This window comes from Maniola jurtina, chromosome 11, assembly GCF_905333055.1.
Source record: "Maniola jurtina chromosome 11, ilManJurt1.1, whole genome shotgun sequence".
Classification (NCBI taxonomy): domain Eukaryota; kingdom Metazoa; phylum Arthropoda; class Insecta; order Lepidoptera; family Nymphalidae; genus Maniola; species Maniola jurtina.
The window spans coordinates 4,158,075-4,180,894 of record NC_060039.1 but is presented as its reverse complement, the minus strand read 5'-3'; the positions used below and the strand labels follow the sequence as shown (position 1 = coordinate 4,180,894).

General features: G+C 39.0%; 1 protein-coding gene across 1 annotated transcript; it reads left to right on the top strand.

Moving 5' to 3' along the window:
* The first annotated feature begins 2,671 nt into the window (after positions 1 to 2,671).
* Positions 2,672 to 22,085, top strand: LOC123869274 (prosaposin). Its single transcript, XM_045912113.1, has 21 exons — positions 2,672 to 2,862; positions 6,525 to 6,594; positions 7,755 to 7,899; positions 8,424 to 8,615; positions 8,927 to 8,960; positions 9,678 to 9,738; positions 11,472 to 11,619; positions 13,235 to 13,432; positions 13,871 to 13,984; positions 14,457 to 14,653; positions 15,174 to 15,271; positions 15,718 to 15,959; positions 16,496 to 16,678; positions 17,089 to 17,223; positions 17,468 to 17,605; positions 18,057 to 18,369; positions 19,035 to 19,165; positions 19,575 to 19,761; positions 20,391 to 20,530; positions 21,184 to 21,332; positions 21,715 to 22,085. The coding sequence occupies exons 1-20, from the start codon at positions 2,808 to 2,810 to the stop codon at positions 21,328 to 21,330; spliced, it is 2,928 nt and encodes a 975-aa protein (XP_045768069.1). The 5' UTR covers positions 2,672 to 2,807; the 3' UTR covers positions 21,331 to 21,332; positions 21,715 to 22,085.
* The last annotated feature ends 735 nt before the right edge of the window (positions 22,086 to 22,820 follow it).

Sequence of the window (22,820 nt, the reverse complement as noted above, 5' to 3'; positions counted from 1 at the left end):
CCACCAACCCGGCTAAGTATCGTCCCATTACGTGTCTTACTACCATCTATAAGACACTGACATCCGTTCTGAGCCTCAAGATCTCCCGTCACATAGACGAGAATAACATCATGTCTGGGGCTCAGAACGGATGTCGGGGCGGTGGTCGTGGTACTAAGGAGCTCCTTCTCATCGACTCCGTTGCGGGCCAACTGGTCAAACGCAACCGTCGGAATTTCTCCGCCGCCTGGATCGACTACAAAAAGGCATTCGACTCGGTGCCCCATTCATGGCTCTTGAGGGTCCTTGAGCTGTACAAAGTTGACAGTGCAGTTCGAGACTTCCTTGAGACATGCATGGGGCAATGGAGCACGATCCTGTGTCTCCATGGTGAGCGGTTGGCGGCTGCCGATGACCGGATAAGGATAGGACGGGGTATCTTCCAGGGTGATTGTCTGAGCCCGCTATGGTTTTGCCTGTCTCTGAACCCACTTAGCACCCTGCTGGAGGGCTCGGGCACAGGCTTTCAGTTCCGGAGAGGAGGGACAAAAGTACCTCACCTTCTGTACATGGATGACCTCAAACTGCTGGCACCCAATGCCACCCGCCTGAAGGAGCTGCTGAGCATCACCACTGAGTTCAGCAACTCTATCAAGATGGAGCTTGGGCTGGACAAGTGTGCGGTCATGCATGTGGAGAGGGGACAGGTTACTCATTCGGCTGAGATTAGTCTCGAGCCGTCCAACATTAAATCCCTCTCTGAAGCTGAGTCATACCGGTATCTGGGCATGTCACAATCCCTAGGGGTAAAAGAGGCGGACATGAAACAGTCTGTTTGCGAGGCCTTTTTTGGCCGTCTGACGAAAATCTGTAAAAGTTATTTGTCAGGCGCCAATAAGGTCCGAGCTTATAACGGCTGGGTTATGCCCGTCCTCATGTACACCTTTGGCGTGCTCAGTTGGACTCAGACCGAACTTGACGCCCTGGATAGAAAAGTCCGCGCGACTATGACTCTCTATCGCATGCACCACCCAAAATCGTCTGTGATGAGGTTGTATATCCCCCGGAAATGTGGTGGTCGAGGCGTATTAAGCGCCAAGACCATGCATAACCGGGAGATATCCAACCTCAGAACCTACTTTGAGACGATGAGGGGGTCCCCCATGCATAGAGAAGTCATAGAATGTGATAAAGGCCTCACTCCACTATCCTTAGCCAAAACCGAGTGGCAGAAACCGGTGGTACTTAGCACCTCTGACCGGGAGACCGTATGGAAGGAGAAGGAGTTGCACGGACGCTTTTTTAAAGCTCTTAATGAGCCACACGTAGATAAAAAAGCGTCCGTGCAATGGTTGCGCTTTGGTGACCTCTTCGGGGAAACCGAAGGTTTTGTCTGTGCGATACAAGATCAGGTGGTTAAGACGCGGAACTACCGAAAGTACATTCTGAAGGATGGCACTCACGACATCTGTCGAGCTTGTCGCCATCCCGGTGAGTCACTCAGACATGTGCTTTCGGGATGTTCGGCGCTTGCCAACACTGAGTATCTGCACAGACACAACCAAGCAGCCAAAATCCTTCACCAAGAGCTTGCTCTGAAGTACGGTCTCCTGGATGAGAGGTTGCCGTATTACAAGTACACACCGGTGCCGGTACTCGAGCGCGACGGAGTCCGGCTCTATTGGGACCGGTCCATCATCACGGACAGGACTATTCTAGCGAATAAGCCTGACATCGTGGTGGTGGACCGGGCACAGTCGAGGGTGTTTTTGGTGGACATCACCATTCCATATGACGAGAACCTCGTGAGAGCTGAGACGGAGAAAAAACGCAAGTATCTTGATCTGGCTCACGAGGTTTCCGACATGTGGCATGTGGAGTCCACCGAAATCATCCCAATCGTCATATCTGCAAACGGGTTAATCCCAGTCAGCCTCGCTCACCATCTGAGGCGACTGGGGTTCCGTGGCAGTTCGCTCGCAGCCAGGATGCAAAAAGCGGTCTTGCTAGACTCGGCAAGGATAGTCCGCCGCTTTCTTAGCCTGTCGCCCTGACCCCCGGCCGTTTGGTCTCCCCGGCCGGGGCGTAATCCTCCGCCCGGTACAAATATTTATTTATGTAAATGTGTATGTAGGTTTATTTATTTTTATGTATGTAAGTATATTATATTCTCTTTGGCTTCTATATATATCTATTTTGTAACCGGGCGTGAGAGTAAGTTATATAATAATAATAATAATATTCCAACAAAATAGTAAAAATATTGTATATTTTGACTATTTTTTTAATTATTTTAAAAAAAGTTTTGAAGTATATTGGTATGTATGTACCTTTCCTATGTAATTTTGGTTTAATTTTAATTTACAAAAATATTAGGAATACATACACTAACGCCATCTATCGCTGAATAGATTAGTTTCACGTCACTTCCGCCATCTGTTGTCCAGTAGTACAAGTATTACCTTCTGTTAAACAGGTTCAACAGCAAGTTTCGCCAACTCAATATTAATTAATTAATGATTTAATTATTTATTGAGGTAATTTTAAAAATATATTTCTTTTTTTTTCTTCTGGAATATATTTCTTATAAATTAAAAGTAGTAAATTGGTATATTTATAATCTGTTGAAAAAATTAGGTAGCACATGTGGATTGTGAACACATGTCACTTGTCAAAATCTATTGTCTATGATTCGTGACTTGACATTTGTTTATCAAATCAATACGCAATAAATTCGTCAACAAAGCGTAAATTAATGGGTGTTTTGTTAGTCTTAAAAGCGAGAAGATCGAAAGAGGACTTTAAAAATTAAATTGCGAGTGTTAACAATGACAAACACTCTTGCTGTTTGTCTCCTCTCCCTAACATTTTTGTGTTCTGCAGGTGTGTAACTACTTTTTCTTAATTATTATTGAAATTAGTAATTACAACATTGCTAATTTCATTGTTGTATTTTGTCCTTGTAACAATGCATTTTCATTTCGTGTGGTAATGTGCAATTTTATAGTCTGCCTACTTGAACTCGTAAAATATTATAGATTTAGTTACAGTCAGTAGTTCGTTGTTTATTAGGTACCACCACATTCTTCCGCTCCGATTTTCTCTTATTTTTCTTACAGTAACTCCTTAGAATGTCTTTTTTTATTAACTTTGCTAAAGTTTATCCATCACTAAATAAGTAAACTGCAGGTACGAAAAATAAATTTATATTGTAAAGATATGAGGGTAATTTGTATCTTTGATCTGGTGGGAGACTGGCTATGACTATTTATCTTCTAACCTTACCGGCAAATCTGTACCGCCAAGAGATTTTGCGATCCAAAATCAATTAATGGTATGGATTGAATAAAACTGTCATTATTCCCTTCCCAGGTTAGCCCACTTCCATCCTAGGGCACGTTCCCACTATGTTGTAATGGTTAATTTATCGTTTGTCGACTATTGTCTCTAACTGTCATAATTTTTTTTTAATTCATCCAAATTAGTTAAACAAGCCTTGTGAACAGGTAACAGTCTGCGAACAAGCCTTTGGATTTATGATATTTAAGTGTGGATTTTTAACCGACTTCCAAAAAAGGAGGAGGTTCTCAATTCGTTGGGATCTTTTTTTATTATTTTTTATTTTTTATGTATGTTCCTCGATTACTCAAAGACCCCTGGACCAATTTGGAAAATTTTTTTTTTGTTTGAAAGGGTATACTGTGCAGGTGGTCGCATATAAATTTGGTGAAGATCTGATGAATATCTTCGGAGATGGAGAACAGAACTCCTCAATGGATAAGAGCAAATTGCTCGCGGTCACTGTAATAGCTTAGTAAACAGTAGGGTTTTAACTGGGCATAGCATATTATAGTACAGTGGGGCCACTAAAAATTGTGAAATAAAAAATTTTCAAAAGAAAAATAAAACCGACTTCAAAAACCAAAAACACTAAAAAGTAGAAAATAATTTTTGTTTAGCTACACATGTAATGTATCTAGGTATGAAGTCGGGCGAGCTTCACTCTTGGATTTCTAATTTTGTTTTAATATGCTCGCTCGACTTCATACCTAGGTACATTACATGTGTAGCTAAACAAAAATTATTTTCTACTTTTTAGTGTTTTTGGTTTTTGAAGTCGGTTTTATTTTTCTTTTGAAAATTTTTGATTTGTAAAAAGTACGTAGTTGATGCTTACAACTATATCCTCATGGTTTTAGGTTTTTAACATATCCAGTGGGAACTCTCCATTTTCCTAAAATAAAAAGGTTCTGAATTTCATAAGATCAGTTCAGCTTTGAACTGAAATGGTACAACATATAGACAAACAAGAGGATAGATACAATTTTCGCATTCATAATATTAGTAGTATGAATTTTTATGGATATGGATTATTATGCTTTTAAGCAGATGTTACTGTATTGTTCGGTATTAAGTAAATATTCATATAAAGGAGTGAATTGTGAGTCATGTACAGCAATGTTATTATTAATATCACATTTCCTGGGATCAGCGCAAATTGCAAACAGAAGGGGATCATGTTACTGTGAATAATACTTTACCGTTTACTGTTTCAATTTGATTTGTAATTTTCATTCTGTTATTGGATGTATTATTATATATTATATATATTATGATTTACTAGTAGTTTATGTTAACACAGTCATCCAGAGAAAACTTGTCTTAATTAAGCCAGAAATGAATTAAAGAGTCTTTTAACTACTTAACTTAATTAAGGTAATTAACCTTTAAAATTATCATTTTATAAGTATTTAAATACTCAGTTACTATCCATATTAGTTATTGTTCTAAAAATAGATGATTTTTGAAGATATAAGTAGTTATTTCTATTTTGAAGAAATAAGTAGTTATTTTTATCTTAAATTGTAAAAAGGTCATGAGGTCTTGTACATATTGCTGGCATTAATTATATTTATTATGAACTGATCGATAAATATCATTATTGTTTGTTGTCTCTAGCCACCTCAATCTGGGTTACTCCTGAACACTTCATTTTATTTTATAATGTATTGCAGAATTCAATTCCATACTGAACCAACTGTATAAACAAATAGAATCTGAAAACAAAATCCATACTAATAATATAATATTACACATACGAAAGTGAGTCTGTCTGTCTGCTTGTGCTCCTGTCAGAGCCCTTTGATTTTCCAGGATAAAAGTAACCTGTACCCTTCTCAAGAATACAAACTATCCTTGTACCAAATGTCAATTTATTAAGTGGGTGGGACGTTAAAAGTAACAGACTAACAGACAGACACACTTTCACATTTATAATATTAGTATTATGGACTAGAGGATGCCCGCGGCTTCGCCCGCGTGGATTTCGGTTTTTTAAAATCCCACAGGAACTCTAATTTTTCGGGATAAAAAGTAGTCTGTGTCCTTCCCAGGGATGTATCCCATGTCTGTACCAAATTTCATTAAAATCGATTCTGCAGTTGGGCCGTAAAAACGTAGCAGACAGACGAACAGACAGACACACTTTCGCATTTATAATATTAGTATGGATATGGATTATGGATTTTACCGGGTTGTCCATAACTGCAAAATTAAATGATAAATTAATTAAAATAAAATAAAACTAAGTAAATAAAGTAATTCAATGTAAAAAACCCAACCCTAGTACTGAACAGTAGTAAGCAAAAATTGTAATCAACAATTTTGTTTGCAAAGTCTGGTCATTATATTAAATTGTACTTTAGACGAATAAATGTGGGGCCTGTTCTTACATACAAGGTTATTGGCTCGTCATATGATAGCTGATAAAGAAGCCTAATGAGCAACAGGCTATAATACTTGCATTGTATATTTTACTTGCTTCCAATTATTATTATTTATCTTTGTTTGTGTTGTTCCATTATAATACCTACTTGTAAACATGTGTACTGTATGGGATTGCTGTAAAAAAATTAAGACACTATCATACCAACCTTGTCAACATTTTGTAGTTGTTACCATGCTACTATACCTACCCTTTTTTTTATCTGGCTTTAGTTACTCTGATTAGCCAATGTCAAGTTTGTAGTTATTTTCAAGTTATTGAATCTATACAAGTATGGACTCCGTCTGCGCCAGCGCCCGCCGACATACGCGCGGCACTCCTTTAGAGCGCTTCCCAGTCAGTTCCACCACCAAGAAACACCAACTAACAAAAAAACCAGCCACTCTTAACAAAAAAACACTCCAAAAAAGCACAGCACGCGCGCCAGCAAACGCCAACACAGACGAAGTCGTACCTACCCTATACATCATGGTTTTTGTTTTATTACTATATTGCCTATATGCATAGTCATAAAAAAGCTGAAATGTAGGTGCTTCACCGATTTTAACGAAAAACATACTCAGAGATAGCTTGCATCCTGGAGAATGACAGAATATATATATAGTTAAAATAAAGGATTACTAGGAGATTTTTTATAACCTAAATCATAATAGCCCAGGTTCTTGGTTTTTTAACAGAGTATTTAGTGAAGTCTGACTATTATAATATGTATTGAAAATATGAATAATTTTTGATATGAACCGATGTATTTTGTTCACAGGTTTGTCTACAGCAAGACAAGCCCCGCAGGAATGTTCGAAAGGACCTAAATATTGGTGCCAAAGCTTGAAGTATGTAAAAATTTTCCTTTACTTAATTAATTATATTATTCATTAATTAAGTAATGTTATTTGTATTGTATACTTTTTAGATTATTTTCCTCATTCGGATTAGAAGTATTTTGAACACAATGATACTAAATTAGGGAAAACTTTAAGTATATCTTTCGCTAGGTAAGGGTTTTAATTACTAGTCGATATAAGAGAGTAGCATATTCCTAGGACTCAAAAGGAAACATTGTTTACGAGTCACGTTAGCGCTATGATATGTAATATGTACCTAATGAGCCGATATAATCAATATCTTACAACAAGTTAGTTGGATCAACAAAACATAACAACTTCTTAGTAAATAACATTTGGACTGTTCCAATTGAGTAACCTTCCTTATTTATGTAATGATTCACAGCACGTTAGTTACATGAATCACGAATGAATCAACGCAGGCGCACGACCGACCAACGGTGAACTTAGACTAATAGGCATTTGCTCGGAATATAGTGAACTAGCTGACGCCCGATTTAGGTTTTTCGAAATCCCGTGGGAACTCTTTGGTTTTCCGGGTGCTAATCCAGGATATTATCTATCTACATTCTGAATTTCAGCCAAATCCGTCCAGTAGTTTTTGCGTAAAGGAGTAACAAACACACACACACACACACACACACACACACACACACACACACACACACACACACACACACACACACATACACACACATACACACACACACACACACACACATACACACACACACACAAACTTTCGCCTTTATAATATTAGTGTGATGTGATAGGCACCTTCTGGGCAGGCGCGTTCCACCTTAGGCTGCTTCATCTCCCGCTTGGTGTGATTGCAGCTAAGCGCAAGCCCATTTAGTTACAAAAAAAAACTTAAGCTAGTTAAAGCAAGACAGATTAATAGTTATGTTTATAATACTAGTAGGTACTTGTAGAGTTAAAGAACCCTAAAACCGGGACTCAGACCCTGGACCTCATGATGCGCAGCCGAATAAGCTAGACACAATACCAACGAGACAATAGAGCTGATGGTATCTGAGCTGATTCTTTTATATCAAGAAATTGTTGGATATGTAGAATGTAGATGCTATGACCGTAGCGTCATTTCACTGTATAATATACTCATGTTTTGACAAATGAATGCATCGTAGGAGCGCAGCAGCATGCGGCGCGGTGGGGCACTGCATCGGCACGGTGTGGGAGCAGCAGAGCGATGACGTCACGCACAACGAGGTCTCCGACAAGTTCGTGCAGCTCTTCCGGGAGCTCAAGGACGTTAAGGAGATGATCAATGATGTAAATATTCTCTATACTTACGCATTGTTGCTCAGTATGAGATTTTACTTTTTTTAAATTCCATTCCAAGTTGGCCCTTGACTGCAATCTCACCTGGTGATAAGTGATGATGTAGTCTGCGATGAAAGCGGGCTAACTTGGAAGGGGTATGACAGTTTTATTAAATCCATACCCCTTATCCGATTGTCTTTGATGACCTGCCTAGCGCAGTGGAGGGCGCTGCGGTTTTTTAAAATGGTTTGGTCTGGTGGGAGGCTACGGCCGTGGCTAGTTACCACCTTACCGATAAAGCAGTGCCGCTAAGCGATTTAGTACGATGCCGTGTAGAAACCGATGAGGGTTATGGGTGTAATAAAAGCTCCCATACAATTTCCAAGTTAGCCCGCTACCATCTTAAACTACATCATAATTTACCACCAGATGAGATTGTAGTCAAGGGCTAACATGTAATGAAATAATATTTTTTTTTTAAGTTAAATAAAATAAATGTAAAATCACAGCCGAAAAACGTATGTCCCCTCTAGGAATACCTGGAATCGCGAATCATCTCACGATGCCACGACATCTCGTCCAACGCCATCTATCGGATGTGCAAGGACAACGCGGCGGACCTCGGCGAGTACTTCAGCCACGTGCTGAAGTCGGACACGACGCCAGAGACCATGTGTCGTATCATGGGCATGTGCAATAACGAGAAGTTGGACAGCCTGCTCAGCGTAAGTCTTCTTCTTCTTCGTCTTCTTCTTCCACTCTCTTCTGTCATCCGTCAAAGTATCATGCACCCCTTTTATACGCATATCCTCTTTCACGCAATCCATCCACCTTCCTCTCCTTTCTTCCTTCCTTCCACATGCATATTAAACATTCTTCTAGTAATATGACTTTCTTCTCTCCGTATTATATGCCCATACCATGTCAGCCTACCCGTATTGCCAGTATCACCCTTCATCGTTTCTACCATTTGGGGCTACTTTTAACCAACCAACCAATGTATCCAAAACTCATAATATACAATTTTTGTTAACAGAAAAAGAAGACTGAAGAACCCGCCAAGCATAAACGTAAGTTTTATTTTATTTATTTCAACTGAAAAAAATGAAGTCCTAGGAATGTGGTTTTAAAATGAGCCGTTATTAATGTCACTGATTTTGTTGTCTTTTTCTAAACTAAATTTAGAATTTCATCAACATCATTTTCTTTTTAATATGGCTGAAAAAGGATGGAACATGAGTTTTACATTTAAAGACTAGAAATTTAAACAACAGGCTCGCGACTGGCAGCTAAAGTCACGAGTTTTGACAGCTCTGAATTAAATTTAAAACTGTCCAACTGTTTCTGTCCTTTTCATATCACATTAGTAAGAAGAGGATGCGAGAGTTTTAGTTTTATATTTGTGTCTAAAAATATTTTTTGACATATGTGCTCTAGAAAATAACACCCTGTTAGTGCACATATTTTACATTTCACACTTATTTAATAATGCAGATCAATGCCTAAATTATAGATAATTGGTGTGCACACATCAAGACCTACTAAAAGTACTTGGCATAGGTCTTCAAGTCGGAGGCCTGGGTGACCAAATCGCTAACACTGGTCGTACATGATCATGGCGGGCTTGAAACGACGTCCAGTAAACTTGACGGTGACTCTACTATACTGGACGCCGCTTCAAGTCCGCTGCAAACTTGACGGTAAACTCGTTTGTGTATGGCCAGTTTAGCTTGTTCGACAGGGCCTTTTGTTGAGATGACGTATCTAACTTGTGTATTACGTTTTAGCCATGTTATTGGGCGCCAGCAAATGTACGTGGGGACCTTCGTACTGGTGCAGTAACTTCAGGTATTTATATTTTGACCATAAATATTCTAAAACTCCAGATAAGCAAAAGTATTTTTAAAGGTGGGTCAATTTCGTGCGCTTGTGTGTGTTATAAGCACGTAGCTGCATAGACTATATACCTAGATACTGACGCGGCGTTCACGCAGCTTTGGGTAATAAGACACCTATGGAGCAAAATATAGCTGTTACTGCCTGTTAGCCTGTTACCAGTCTTGACTAGTCGATTGGATTTCTCAACATCTTCTCTTTAATTTTATGCTTGCTTCTAAACCCACAGGTTTTATCCGTGCATTGCCTGTCACTGTCAGTCAGTTGTTAAAAGTTTTAGTAGATTCGCCTTGATAGATTATAATTAGAGAAATACTACTATAAAAATAAATACCGACATAGGCAAGGTCAACAGGCACATTGTTTTATTTTCTTTTAATATTTGCATAAATATTGTTTATCAACTCGTAAGTATTTACAGCATTAAGTTAAAATAACCAGTTGTGATAGACGAACGAAGTCTAAAAACGTTAGGATTACGTGCTATCTAATTGTGTGCGGATGTGTAATATTATCTCGTTTTTCCTTCCTCTACAAATTCTGTATTACTTGTATGAATAATAGTAAAGTTTAGTTTTACTAAATTATATTATAGCAGTCAATCTATTCACTTATAAGTTGACCAAAAATTTCAATCTCGTTCTTTGTAATGAAAAAATTACAACACCAAAATGAAGGGTGTCTTGATTGACTTAAACACGGGAAAAAAATGATCGTTTTTTTAATGGGTTGAAAGATTCCTTAGACTAGGTACCACGTGTGGTTTTTTTAGTTTTTTGAAAAAGCGCAACAAAACTTGCTTGTCTGGTTATGGAGGACCCAGTACTTATCTATTCATTTTGCATAATAACGAAGGTACAAAATAACAAAACAGATAATAATTTTAATACGAGTAGGTTTAATACTGAGAACTTGGAAGCTACGGTGTTGTAGTGCATACATTTTGAGATCTCACTGTCATGTGTTAACTACCATGTCAAAAGTGTGGTTCGCCTTTAAATTAATTAATTATTTATTAATTTTAATTATTAATTTATTTCATACTTTTGACATGATAGTAGACACATAGAGCTAAAATGGCGAGTATGATCTCAAGATGTATGCATAATACAAACTATTGCAAGTTTAGATACGGATGTTTACAATAATGCTCGCTTGTAATATCTCAGTGGCGAAACATCGGCTTACTTTAACCGCAACTGCGTCAAATGCCATTCGTCATGGTCTAACTCTAATCAATAATAATGTAGTTAGTCTGCGGCTCGATTGTGGTAGAATGACAGCTACAATGTCACGATCGCAATTATCTCTGATTGGTTGACGCTCGCTCACTATTGGCTACAATACATTGTTGCAACAAAAATACCATAAATTACGCCAATCACAACAATTGTGATTGTAATAATGATTGATGCAGTTTTTAGTTAAGAGATTGTGTAGGTACAACATAATGAGTTAGATATATTTAGGTTTCGCTTAGGTGGAGTTAACTGGAAAGACGTAGATATTAAAGATTGGCATAGTAACATATAGCTCAAACCGCGTCAGAAAATTGTAGATTAGTGTTGATTTTCTTTATAAAATCGATCTGCATCATGAAAGGATTTCAGAAGTTTCACCACGACAAAGCTGGAGTAAATTAGCTAGTGTTGAATAGGGTTAAAATATAAGTATGTTAATTCCAGTACCAGTCGAGAATGCAAGGCAACGCACCACTGCGTGCAAAAAGCGTGGCCCAACATGAAGGTGCCCAAAGACGACGACAGCATCTGCAAGATCTGCAAGGACATGGTGACGCAGGCGCGCGACCAGCTGCAGAGCAACGAGACGCAGGTAATAGCGGCACTGCACGGGATAAATTGCAGAGTTTGGTCCAATATGAAGAGACGACGGTATCTGCAAGGACATGTTGACGCAGGTGTGCGTCCAGCTGCAGAGTAACGAGATGCAGGTAACAGCGGTAGAGTGTGGACCAAGATGGTTGCCCTCCATAGGATTTATTGCAGAGGATTTATTGTGGACCAAGAAGGCAAGATTATACTAGCCGGACAAACCGACAGATATACAGACAGACGGGAATTATAAAAGAAAGGGTGTGGGCTTTGGTAACGTCCAAAGTATGCCAGATAATGACGAGCTTAACAAAGGCATAGGCAGAGACTCATTTACTTAAGTACAATATTTAGAGTAACTGATACACCTATAAAATAATTTATGCGTAAAAATAATTTTACAAATACATAACAATGTGATAAATCATTTGCTTACTGAGATATAATCGACAATGTTTTTTATAACGAGTCTTGTTCTTATGAGGCGTTGACCGATAACAGTGCCGATGTTATTTACCTATTTATTTATTTTTGTTTCTAATGCTTTAATTTGGCATATTAGCTCATCATTTTTTTAAGTGAATAAAAAAATAATTACTTCAGAAATATTTCATCATTATTCGCATTTTCCCTTTAACATTAAGGCTTTCTTAATTAAAGTAACAAATAATAGATAAAACATCACATGTCTAGAATCTGTGGTCGCACTGTATGACTCGGCAGTAAATGTACCTGTTTACAATAATAATTATTCTTGACCTTCCTCATTGTGGGTATTGTTACTAATTTGCCTTGTATAATGCTAGAAGAATTGATTTTATTAAAACCTGTTCTATTATTTTTGATTTTATATTTCTAGTATATTCTGGGTGTCACACTGAGGTCCACTTGCAATATCTATCATGTGGAGTGATTCGCCAATTCAGTGTTAACTCACTGAATGATAGCCAGAGTTATTTGAAATTTATTTTTAATCCACGGAAGGTTTTCTACGAAAACATATTTTAATATCGCTCAGTGAAGCAGCAATGTGTTCTGCATATTTAACATTGCTGCTTCACTGAGCAATATTAAATAGCAATATCCAATGAGCTCTATGGTTCGTTAGCATTCAGCGTTAGATACTGACATTGATGTAGAGTCACTGGGTAATAAGTTAGCAAATCACCTGTCTGTTCTTGTGAACACAGAAAAGTGACAGCATCACAAAATTTAACTGAAACAGATGCAGTTTAATGCTAGTGCACACTAGCTCGCGCACGCGATTACGGGCCAAGCTCACGCCTATAAAGAATGCAAATAAAGTTCAAAAATTGTGGCAACTTCCAGTGTCGCCTTCGTTGTCTCAATGATTAAACTATTGATGTACTCGTATTTAACTTTTCTACGGTCATTTACAGTCGCCCTATAATTTTTGATTGAGTAATTAAGTTTTGAATGGTTTTGTATTGAAAATCTGTTCAAAGGTCGAATTTTTCATTGTCTAAGTTTAGCGATTGGGAAATCAGCCTTTAGTTGAATTAAAGTTTACAGAAAAGTTTGCAAATAATTAATTGTTAATTTTCAGTTATCCATGTTTTCAGTCAACCATCCTCTAAACCTCAATTTTTTTACAGGAGGAACTGAAAGAGGTGTTCGAAGGAAGCTGCAAGCTGATACCGATCAAGTTGGTGAAGAAGGAGTGCATCAAGGTCGCAGATGACTTCGTTCCGGAGCTGGTGGAGACGTTGGCCTCGCAGATGAATCCTGACGCTGTGTGTTCAGTGGCTGGGCTTTGTAACAACGCACATATTGACCAACTCATTGAGGAATATGTAAGTTTTATAGACTTCAGTTATTATTAATTTACTTAATATGACGGCAGTACAAATTTTAATTTTTTTTTCTTTGTAATAAATCCGTCTGGTGCTACGCTTTTTAAACGGGTGCGTGCGCCAATATCAAGGGTCTCATCCCACTGTATGACATGTTTACGTTGAGATGATCATCATCATTTTCAACCAATAGACGTCCACAGCTGTCCATGTCTCTTGAAGTTGTAGAGACTTCACACGCCACGGTCTTATGCCACCTGAATCCACCGCGGCTCGCTGCGACTCGCCTGATGTCGTCCGTCCACCTAGTTTTCGCTGTGATAATAGATTTATACATATTTTTTTTTGTATTGACTCGGATTATATTATTAAAAAAAAAAATTGGAACTTAGAAGAAACATATAAATCAGTTATAGTCATAAAACAATTGTATTCCAGAATGCGACCCTGAAACTGCGCGAAGGTTGCACTAACTGCCGCAGAACTGTTGGCATCGCGAGGAAAAGATTCGAAGAGACTCAATACGACGATTTCCTTTACGGACTGCTCAATGTAAGAAAACAATGAAATATATAAATCACTAGCTAACCGCCCCGGTACAGGTGGCTTATCACAATTTTTGTAGGTATCTCTAATTTTTCTGAAAATAAAATATAGCCTATATAACCGCGCAGGAATAGTATAGCTTTCTATAGGTGAAAGAATTTTCAAAATCGGTATTTCCAGAGATTACTTCTTACAAACTTTACCTCTTTATAATATCAGTATAGACTAGTGTAGTAGCTACAAAAACCTTTTTTTTTGGGTGAGGAAAATCCGTCATGGATAACACCGGCCATGTGGGAGCTCAGTGGTTATTTCATTAGCCATGGTAATATCCCATGAAGAGCAATCGTTAACCATGCCACCTGGGTACACCCGCCCAAGCGTGCTATTGCTTGCAATAGTCAGACACACGGGGAGGTTACCTGGTTGGTACCCCAGCTACCAAAAACTGGTACAAATTGTTTGTTTTTCTGCCCAGGTGTGCCAAAACGTGGGTTCCCTCTCCGACTCCTGTTCGATGCTCGTCTTTAAGTACTACGAGAACATTCTGGAAGCCGTGAGGATGGACTTTACTCCTGACTCCGTCTGCCATCTCAGCGGGCAGTGCGCGTACAAGTACCACTCACACGATCTCTACACCTTCCCTGACGAGACTAAGGATTTGAAGGCTTCAGAGTAAGTGGTTTTGTTGTTCTTTTAATCATCAAGTACTTCGAGAACATTCCGCAGTACTCAGAGATGCCTTCAGAGGGATTTTACTACTGTCAGTAGTGAAGTACTTAATGTAATGGTACTAAATGTAAGGGTTCTATGATTACTACAGACACTAAAAGTGGAAGTGTGAAGCTCACCTCAACTGTTATGTTTATGTATTGAATTTTCTAGATACGATTGTACAAGTACTTAAATATATTAGTAGATGATGCCCGCGACTTCGTCCGTGTGAATTTTGGTTCCCCGTGGTTAAATTTATATTCATCAACTCGGAATTTTTATAAATACACCGTTAAAATACACTGAGCGACAGAAAAACAATTTTTCTATATCTATCGGCAGTTCGCCGGTAGTAATTGGGTTTTAGTGATGTTTATACTTGTTATAATAATATCATGATTGTCACCAAATGCCTATCTCGCTATGAAAAAGACACACATTTGCATATTTTATAATATTGAAATTGATTATATTTTTGTAGCGACATCCCGTGCGAGTTTTGCGAACAAGTGATCAAGCACTTACGAGACACGCTGGTCGCTAACACTTCCGAAGTTGAATTCCACAAAGTACTTACTGGTGAGATTTATTATTATTTTAATCTTTTACATAATATTATCTTCGCTATTGTTGCTGGAATATTGTTTGGTTAATTTGGTTATACCCATATTGTTGCTGAAATCTTTTATTTTTTGTTAATATTAATTTTTAGTCTTAGGTTATTTAAGTATATAATTTAGTTTTTAATTTTATCTCATATTTTGTATGCATGTTAAAAGGAAAAAAAAATCAACAAAAACTTATATCTATTACAAAAAAAGACAAATTGATTAAGTGATATGATCAATCCGAATATATCAATCGATGTATCCATGAATTGCCAATGTGTGAGTGTGAGCGTGCATGGGGGTTGGCCACAAATGTCACAATTTTTAGAACTTGATGACGCACGCCTCGAGGCAGCCATATTGTTACTTAAAGCTTTAACTAAACGAGTTATTAAGACTCAAAAATTTCCAACAAAGGTCTCTGCAAGCAAACCGGTAGCTTCAAATCCGAGTGCCTGCAACTAGTGGAAGAATACCACTCGACCATCTACTACTTCCTCGTGTCGGAGCTGAAGCCGGCGCAGCTTTGCGGCTACATCGGCATCTGCACCGACAAGCCCAGCGTGCCCATCGCGCCGCTGCTGCCCAGAGAGCTGGCCGTGAGGGCTTTCACACCCTCGCCGAAACTCATTGGGAAAGATGAGGCCAACAGTTATAAGGTCAGTATTACCGGTGAATACAGTCTTGACACATAGGTAAGTGGCAAGGGAAATTAATAAATTCATTATCAGTAATGATATCAATCAATCATATCAAAAATAAATATGTATTTGCTTTATAAGTATAAATCGTTGATATATTATCTTTATAAATACATTATTATGCCCGTAACGTCTTCCACGTGAATTTAGAGTTTTAAAAACACAGTGGAATTTTATGATTTTCCGGGATAAAAAAGTAGCCTATATTCGTTTCTGCGATGCAAGCTATCTCTGTACCAAATTGATGATGCCCACGACTTCGTCCAAGTGGATTTAGGATTTAAAAACCCATGGAAACTATTGGTTTTGCCAGGGCAAAAGTAACTTATGTCCACAATGTAAGCTATCGCAAAATCAATTTTTAAAATGGGCCGTGAAAGAGTAACAAAGACGCACACTTTCGCATTTATAATATTAGTGTGTATAGTGTGTATGCTAATGATGGGTCAATTATATAGAGAGCTGGTTTTAACTCGAGTTTTTATTGTATACAGACTACGCAGGGACCCAAAAAGCAGGAGAATGTACAAATTGTGGGAGTAGAAAAGTCTACAATTCCCCCGCCCCTGCCTATCGAGAGAATGTTCATAGCGCAGCCACAACAAAACGGCTGGTGCTCCTTCTGCCAGTACTTCCTGCACTACATACAGGTGGAGCTGAGCCGCGACGACACTGAGGTAACATATTAAACCTCTTAATCATCATCATCATCATCATTGTCAATTGATAGACGTCCATTGCTTGGCATAGGTCTCTTTTACACACCAAGGTCTTTTTTTTTAAATTCTTTATTTGAACCAAAGACTAGATTTACATGATTCCACGTAACATCCTGAAACTCTCTTGAGTTTATGTGGATGTCGCACATTCCTCTTCTAAATATCTACGATACTGAACTAAGAAACTACCGCCTTGCACCGCCTAAATCCAGCGGTTCCGCAAACTCGTTTGATGTCGTCTGAGTGGTAGGTCTTTCAATCCTGTGCCGGTGCAAGGTCACCATTCTAGCACTTTGGAACCCAAACGTATATCTGTTTAGAAAAAGTTGTTTAATTAGTATTAAAATAACTATTATTTAATTGTTTAGGAGGCAATAACCAAGATGGTGGAAGGGGCTTGTGACGTGCTCCCGAAAGAGTTAGACAACGAGTGCAGACAGTTCGTGACGCAGTATGGGCCGGCCGTCATCGCTCTGCTGGTGCACGAGGTTGATCCTTCCAGCGTAAGTATTTTTAAACTGATTAGTGTCTATATTTTAACTATTCCACACTAACTATGTAGTCTATATATATTAAAAGTACTATCTTTGTTTGGTAACCAGGAGTCTGTACAATTTTTAGGAAAGGAAAAGAAAAAACTTTTCCTTTTTCCTTTTCTTAATTTCTGGTACAAATAAAAAAAGATTTCCAGCACATCCTGACCTCCTAAATTTTTAGCAGTTAATTGTAAGTCGCTTTTCCCTGTAGGTCTGCCCGGACATCGGCCTGTGCCCCAAGACGCAGGTGGTGCACGATGTATCCATCAACTCGGAGAAGTCCAACTGCCCGCTGTGCCTGTTCGCCGTCGAGCAGCTTGAGACCGTGCTTAAGAACAACCGCAGCGAGGTACGCCTGCTACGAGTATACCTATTGACACAGACAGATAACACTGGGGCATGGTAGTAACAGGGCTCTCTTGGCCCGAGAAAATATACCTACGCCGGTGCGCTCTTTTTTTTAAATAATCGCGAGCAAACAAGTTAGTAGGTTACCTAATATTGAGTGATTACCGCCGCCCACGAACATTTGCAGCACCAGAGGAACCGCCAATGCGTTGTCGGTCTTAAGTTTATCCCTGAATGTACCTGATCAATCTATCCACCACAAGAACAACAACAAAAATTATGTCACCGTAAAACTAATTATTATCTAATAACTTAACGCGCGCAAATTTAAAATGATCTTTTACCATTTTTGAACAGAATACCAAATACTTTAAAGCCAATAAACTTGATCTAATCAATGACAACATCCACAATAAATTGTGCTTACGGTCGAACTTGTTCCCTCAATCCAGGAAAACATTCGCCACGCGCTCGACGGCCTTTGCAACCACCTGTCCGCCAAGCTGCGAACAGAATGCGTGGACTTCGTTGACACGTACACCAACCAGCTGGTCGAAATGTTGATCGCTGATCTAAACGCGCAAGAAATTTGCGTCTACCTCAAACTGTGCACGGATGACACCAAACGTACGGATCCGATGAAGGTTGCGCAATCGGCGATTGATAAGTTCCACGAGAAACCAGCGCTGAGGGGCGACAGGAACAACAGGAGGCGACCGATGCTGCCCAAGCATATGTTGGAGACGTCCGCTGGCGGGGACATCGGTAACTAAGCTGAACATGTTCCCGCTTCAGTTTACAGCAGTCTTACACGAGATTCATTTTTAAGATTTACAAAAAGCCTTTTAATCAATATCCATACTAATATTATAAATGCGAAAGTGTGTCTGTCTGTCTGTCTGTCTGCTAGCTTTTCACGGCCAAACAGTTTTAACTGATTTTGATGAATTTTGGTACAGAGTTAGCTTATATCCCGGGGACGAACATAGGCTATTTTTATCCCGGAAAGTTAAAGAGTTCCCACGGGATTCTTAAAGGCCCATCCGTTTAACCGATTTATACGAAATTTGGAACAGAGGTCGCTTGTGTCCCGGAAATTGACATGGGCAACTTTTAATCCCGGAAAAGCAAAGAGTTCCACAGGATTTTTAAAAACCTAAATACACGTGGATGAAGTCGCGGGCATCAGCTAGTTTAGAAATAAAGCTTTGTATTATAGCCAAGTCTAAAGACTTACTTACATATGTTACTTCATATAAACATGGTCATTCACACGAACGTCGTTGCATATTGCATTATCAGGTGAATTTTATCTCCGAATCCTTAAATTCAAAGACTAGGAACCTCCAATCTAACCTTTAGTGCTATCATACAAAGTTTATTTTAGTAAACCTCACATTTTGTAAATTAAACTGTTTCTTTGGCCTCAGAAACGAACGAGATCCCAGATCACACTAGGAATGGGCGGCCCGTGAACTCGAAGTCTCCGAAGACCGTGTGCGTGGTTTGCGAGTTTGTGCTCAAGGAGATCGACGACCAGATCACGGACAAGCATAATGACGTAAGCGTTTAAACCCTTTCACTATATTTTGGGCTATGTCACATACTGGTTTTTACGACCACGCATTTTATCACACTAATATCATAACTTTCGCCTCCAGGCAAAAGTGTGTGTGTATGGGTGTGTCTATGTTTGTTACTCTTTTACTCAAGAACTACTATACGGATTTGGCTGAAATTTGGAATGGACATAAATAATTTCCTGGATTAGCACATAGGCTACTTTTTATCCCGGAAAATCAAAGAGTTCCCACGGGATTTTAAAAAACCTAACACCAAGTGGATGAAATCGCGGGCATCAGCTAGTACGTCATAAAATATGAACGTTGCAAATCTACGGTTTAATATCACTGCTCGTCCTGATGTAAAAAAAGAGCTATTCACTTGACCATTTTGTTTTTCTGTCACAGGATGAAATCAAGAAAGTAGTCCACGGAATCTGTAAGACCATGCCAAAATCGGTCCGCCCAGAATGCGACCAGTTTGTGGAGAAATACGCCGACCTGGTCATCAGTCTCCTGGCCCAGGAGCTCAACCCGGACGAGGTTTGCCGCGAACTGAAGCTCTGCGACTCCACGGCTTTCAACACGTTTAGAGGTAACCATTGATTTTCACCTTTTCCACACGTATCATCATCATCATTATCAACCGATAGACGTCGACAGCTGGTTATGTCTCTTGTAGGGACTTCTACATGCCAGTCTCCTGAATACAGCAGCTCCCTAGTGGGGGGGGGGGGGTCTAATACTGCGCACTCCGTTGCGAGGTCACCGTTCTAGCACCTTGGGACCCCAACATTTGCCGGTTTTTGGAATATGTGCCCTGCCCATTGCCACTTCAGTACTTAATATGTTACAGTACTACAACTTTTAATGCGCCCTTTTACGCCCGATGTACCTGCGCAGAAATCTTGCATTTGAATAGCGCGAAAATATTTGCCAATCATAGCGCGCGTCCGTCCGCTATTGGTTGTTGCTTACGCGTCATATTTTGTACGCGTTTTGTTCTTGTGTTTAAAATCTTAATGTTAAAGCTTAATGTAAAGCTGCCTTAGGTTGGCTTTTCTGCGTAAACTAATTTTGCAGGTGCGAGTTATAAAAATGGTAGTATTGTGTCTGCATACACAGATATTATGTTGTAGGACTATAGAACTAGGAGACGCTGCGGTACGTTGTGTTCGACGTGGATTGTTTAAAGTTTTTAATGTTAAGTCTCGTTGTTTACAGAAGAGATCCTGGACTGCGCGGTGTGTGAGACCGTAGTGATGGCCGTGAAGAAGGTGCTCGCCAACGACAAGGTGGACCGCAACATCGTGCATGTTGTGGAGAAGGCCTGCAGTGCGTTGCCCGCCAAGTACTACGATAGGGTGAGATTTGTACTGTACTTACTATGGTCCCGAACATAACTGCATTCTTCTTTTTCTCTCTGGGCTGGTTTCCGCATTTAAACGTTTCCGTCTGTTGTGCGTACATAACTGCGTTGTGATATGATGCGGAATCATAACGCAAAAAACTGCGATGAGATATGATTCATACATTCATTCAGGAATCGTTAACAGTAATTACTGGACGTATTTTTTGAGGATTTGAATAAAGCGTATTTCACTTCTGTTATCGTTAATTAACATGAAAGGACTAAGCGATGCGGATCAATTCGTAAGTTTTTTGCAAAGCGTCGTGCGACCATCCACATGACTCCTTGTCGCCTAGCGTCCGTCGCGGCTATCAAGATCCGAATGCTTATTATAATCCCTAAGACAGCGTTGCAAAGAACACTATCATTTCATCCTTCACAATTTCTATCAATTGTAATGAAAGTAGTCGTCAGTCGTCACAACCTGCTTACGATACCTCCCAGTGGCGAGGTTGCTTACATGAAAAATTACACTCATGTTTATGATTCACTAGCGAAGATATTTTAGCTTTCTAAGTCCAATAGTTTGGGCTGCGCTTTGATGACAGAGTTGGGACTTTTCTTTTTATTGTATGAGAAAATTCAATATTTTCGTATGTTGTTCAGTGTCACACATTGATGGAGGTGTACGGGGAGAGTGTCATACATCTGATCGAGACGATGGGCAGCAAGGGCGTGTGTCAGAAGATAGGCCTGTGCTCCAGCAGCGATGCGGCCTTCGTGCGCATGTACAAGGGGCACGGACGTAACTAGTGGTGAGTGTCGTAAATATGCACGAAACACACGCACACACGCACGCGCGCACACACACTGTAGGTGAACGGGAAATGTCGTACACTTGATCGAGACGATGGGTAGCAAGGGCCTGTGTCAGAAGATAGAAGAAAAATCCAGGAACCTTACCGCCGTAGATTGAAAGCTACAGTGTTACTATCGCAATCACCTCTGATTGGCCGACAGTCTCTCATTATTGACTAAAATACATTATTGCAGCAAGAATAGCATAAATTCAGCCAGTCACAACAGTTAAGAATATTACATATACCTACTGTTATTGTAAATTTTATTAAATAAATAGAAAATAAGTCTAAATGTAAACTGCTAAAAAGTTATTTAAATATTTTTCTTTTATTTCAGGTACACTTTCATATCTGCAATTCGAAGAAGCAGTTAACGTAATCTCTATTTACTTAAGTCATTATATTTTTTTACCAAATGTTTGTTTGTAGTTTTCATTTCATTTTCAAAGCATAGTGAATAATTTAAGTTGACTCTCACATAAGCGTAATCCTTAAGATTTTTCCGCCCCTGTTGTTCTCTATCATTTTTAACTTACAGTTTTAATTTCGTCTTAGTAAGTTTTAGTCCAAATTATCAATTTTATACGTAAAGATATAATTATTAATATCAATTCATAATTTATTATGCCGCTCATGTTTTTACACGTTAGCCTGTGATAAATAAATCTTTTGTAACTAATATTGTATGCTAATAAATTGGGGGAGAAAGATCGGTGTTTTATTTTTGATGTTTACAGCAAGCGTCATGTCAAGTCCAGGGTCCAGTTTAAGAAATTAGCTGTAGTATCGACTAATTCTGACACATTAGTTCACAGCTAATTTCTTAACCTGGACCCTTTCAAATAAAGATTTTTATATAAACCTGTGAGGGTGATACTGCCATTGTCGCAATTGAAAATGCCATAAGCCTACGTTGTCGTATTAGTTTAAAAAATGCGAAAAACCAAATTAAATTTGAATTTCGCGGGTAGGCCCGTCTCATGCCCCTTAAAGTCCCTAAGAAAGCCCAAATAATAATAAATTCACAAGATTTCTATTGGAATGAATGATGCTGAAATAAATGGCAACGCAACGACCAGCAATTTATTTTGTAGTGGACGTAATCTTGTCCACATAATATATCCCTCCCACACATATCTTGTCCCTAAATCACATAAACGGGTACCTAGTCAAACGGAAACAACCGAGTTGATTCCTGGTTGGGGCAATGTATAAAATAATCTTTTCTATTAATGAGTAAGTTAAGAAATAAATAATTAATTAGAGTGGGGTTTTTTTAGTCAATAGACCTTATTACTAAGTAGGTGCACTGCTCATTTGGCGAGTGATTCTGCCTCATATAGTCACATGGGAGTAACCAAGCTGTGTGCCTAGTGGGAGATTTTTAACCTATTCGATCGCGTAAAAGTTAACTGCGTTTTGTATGGAATTGAAACAGCGCCA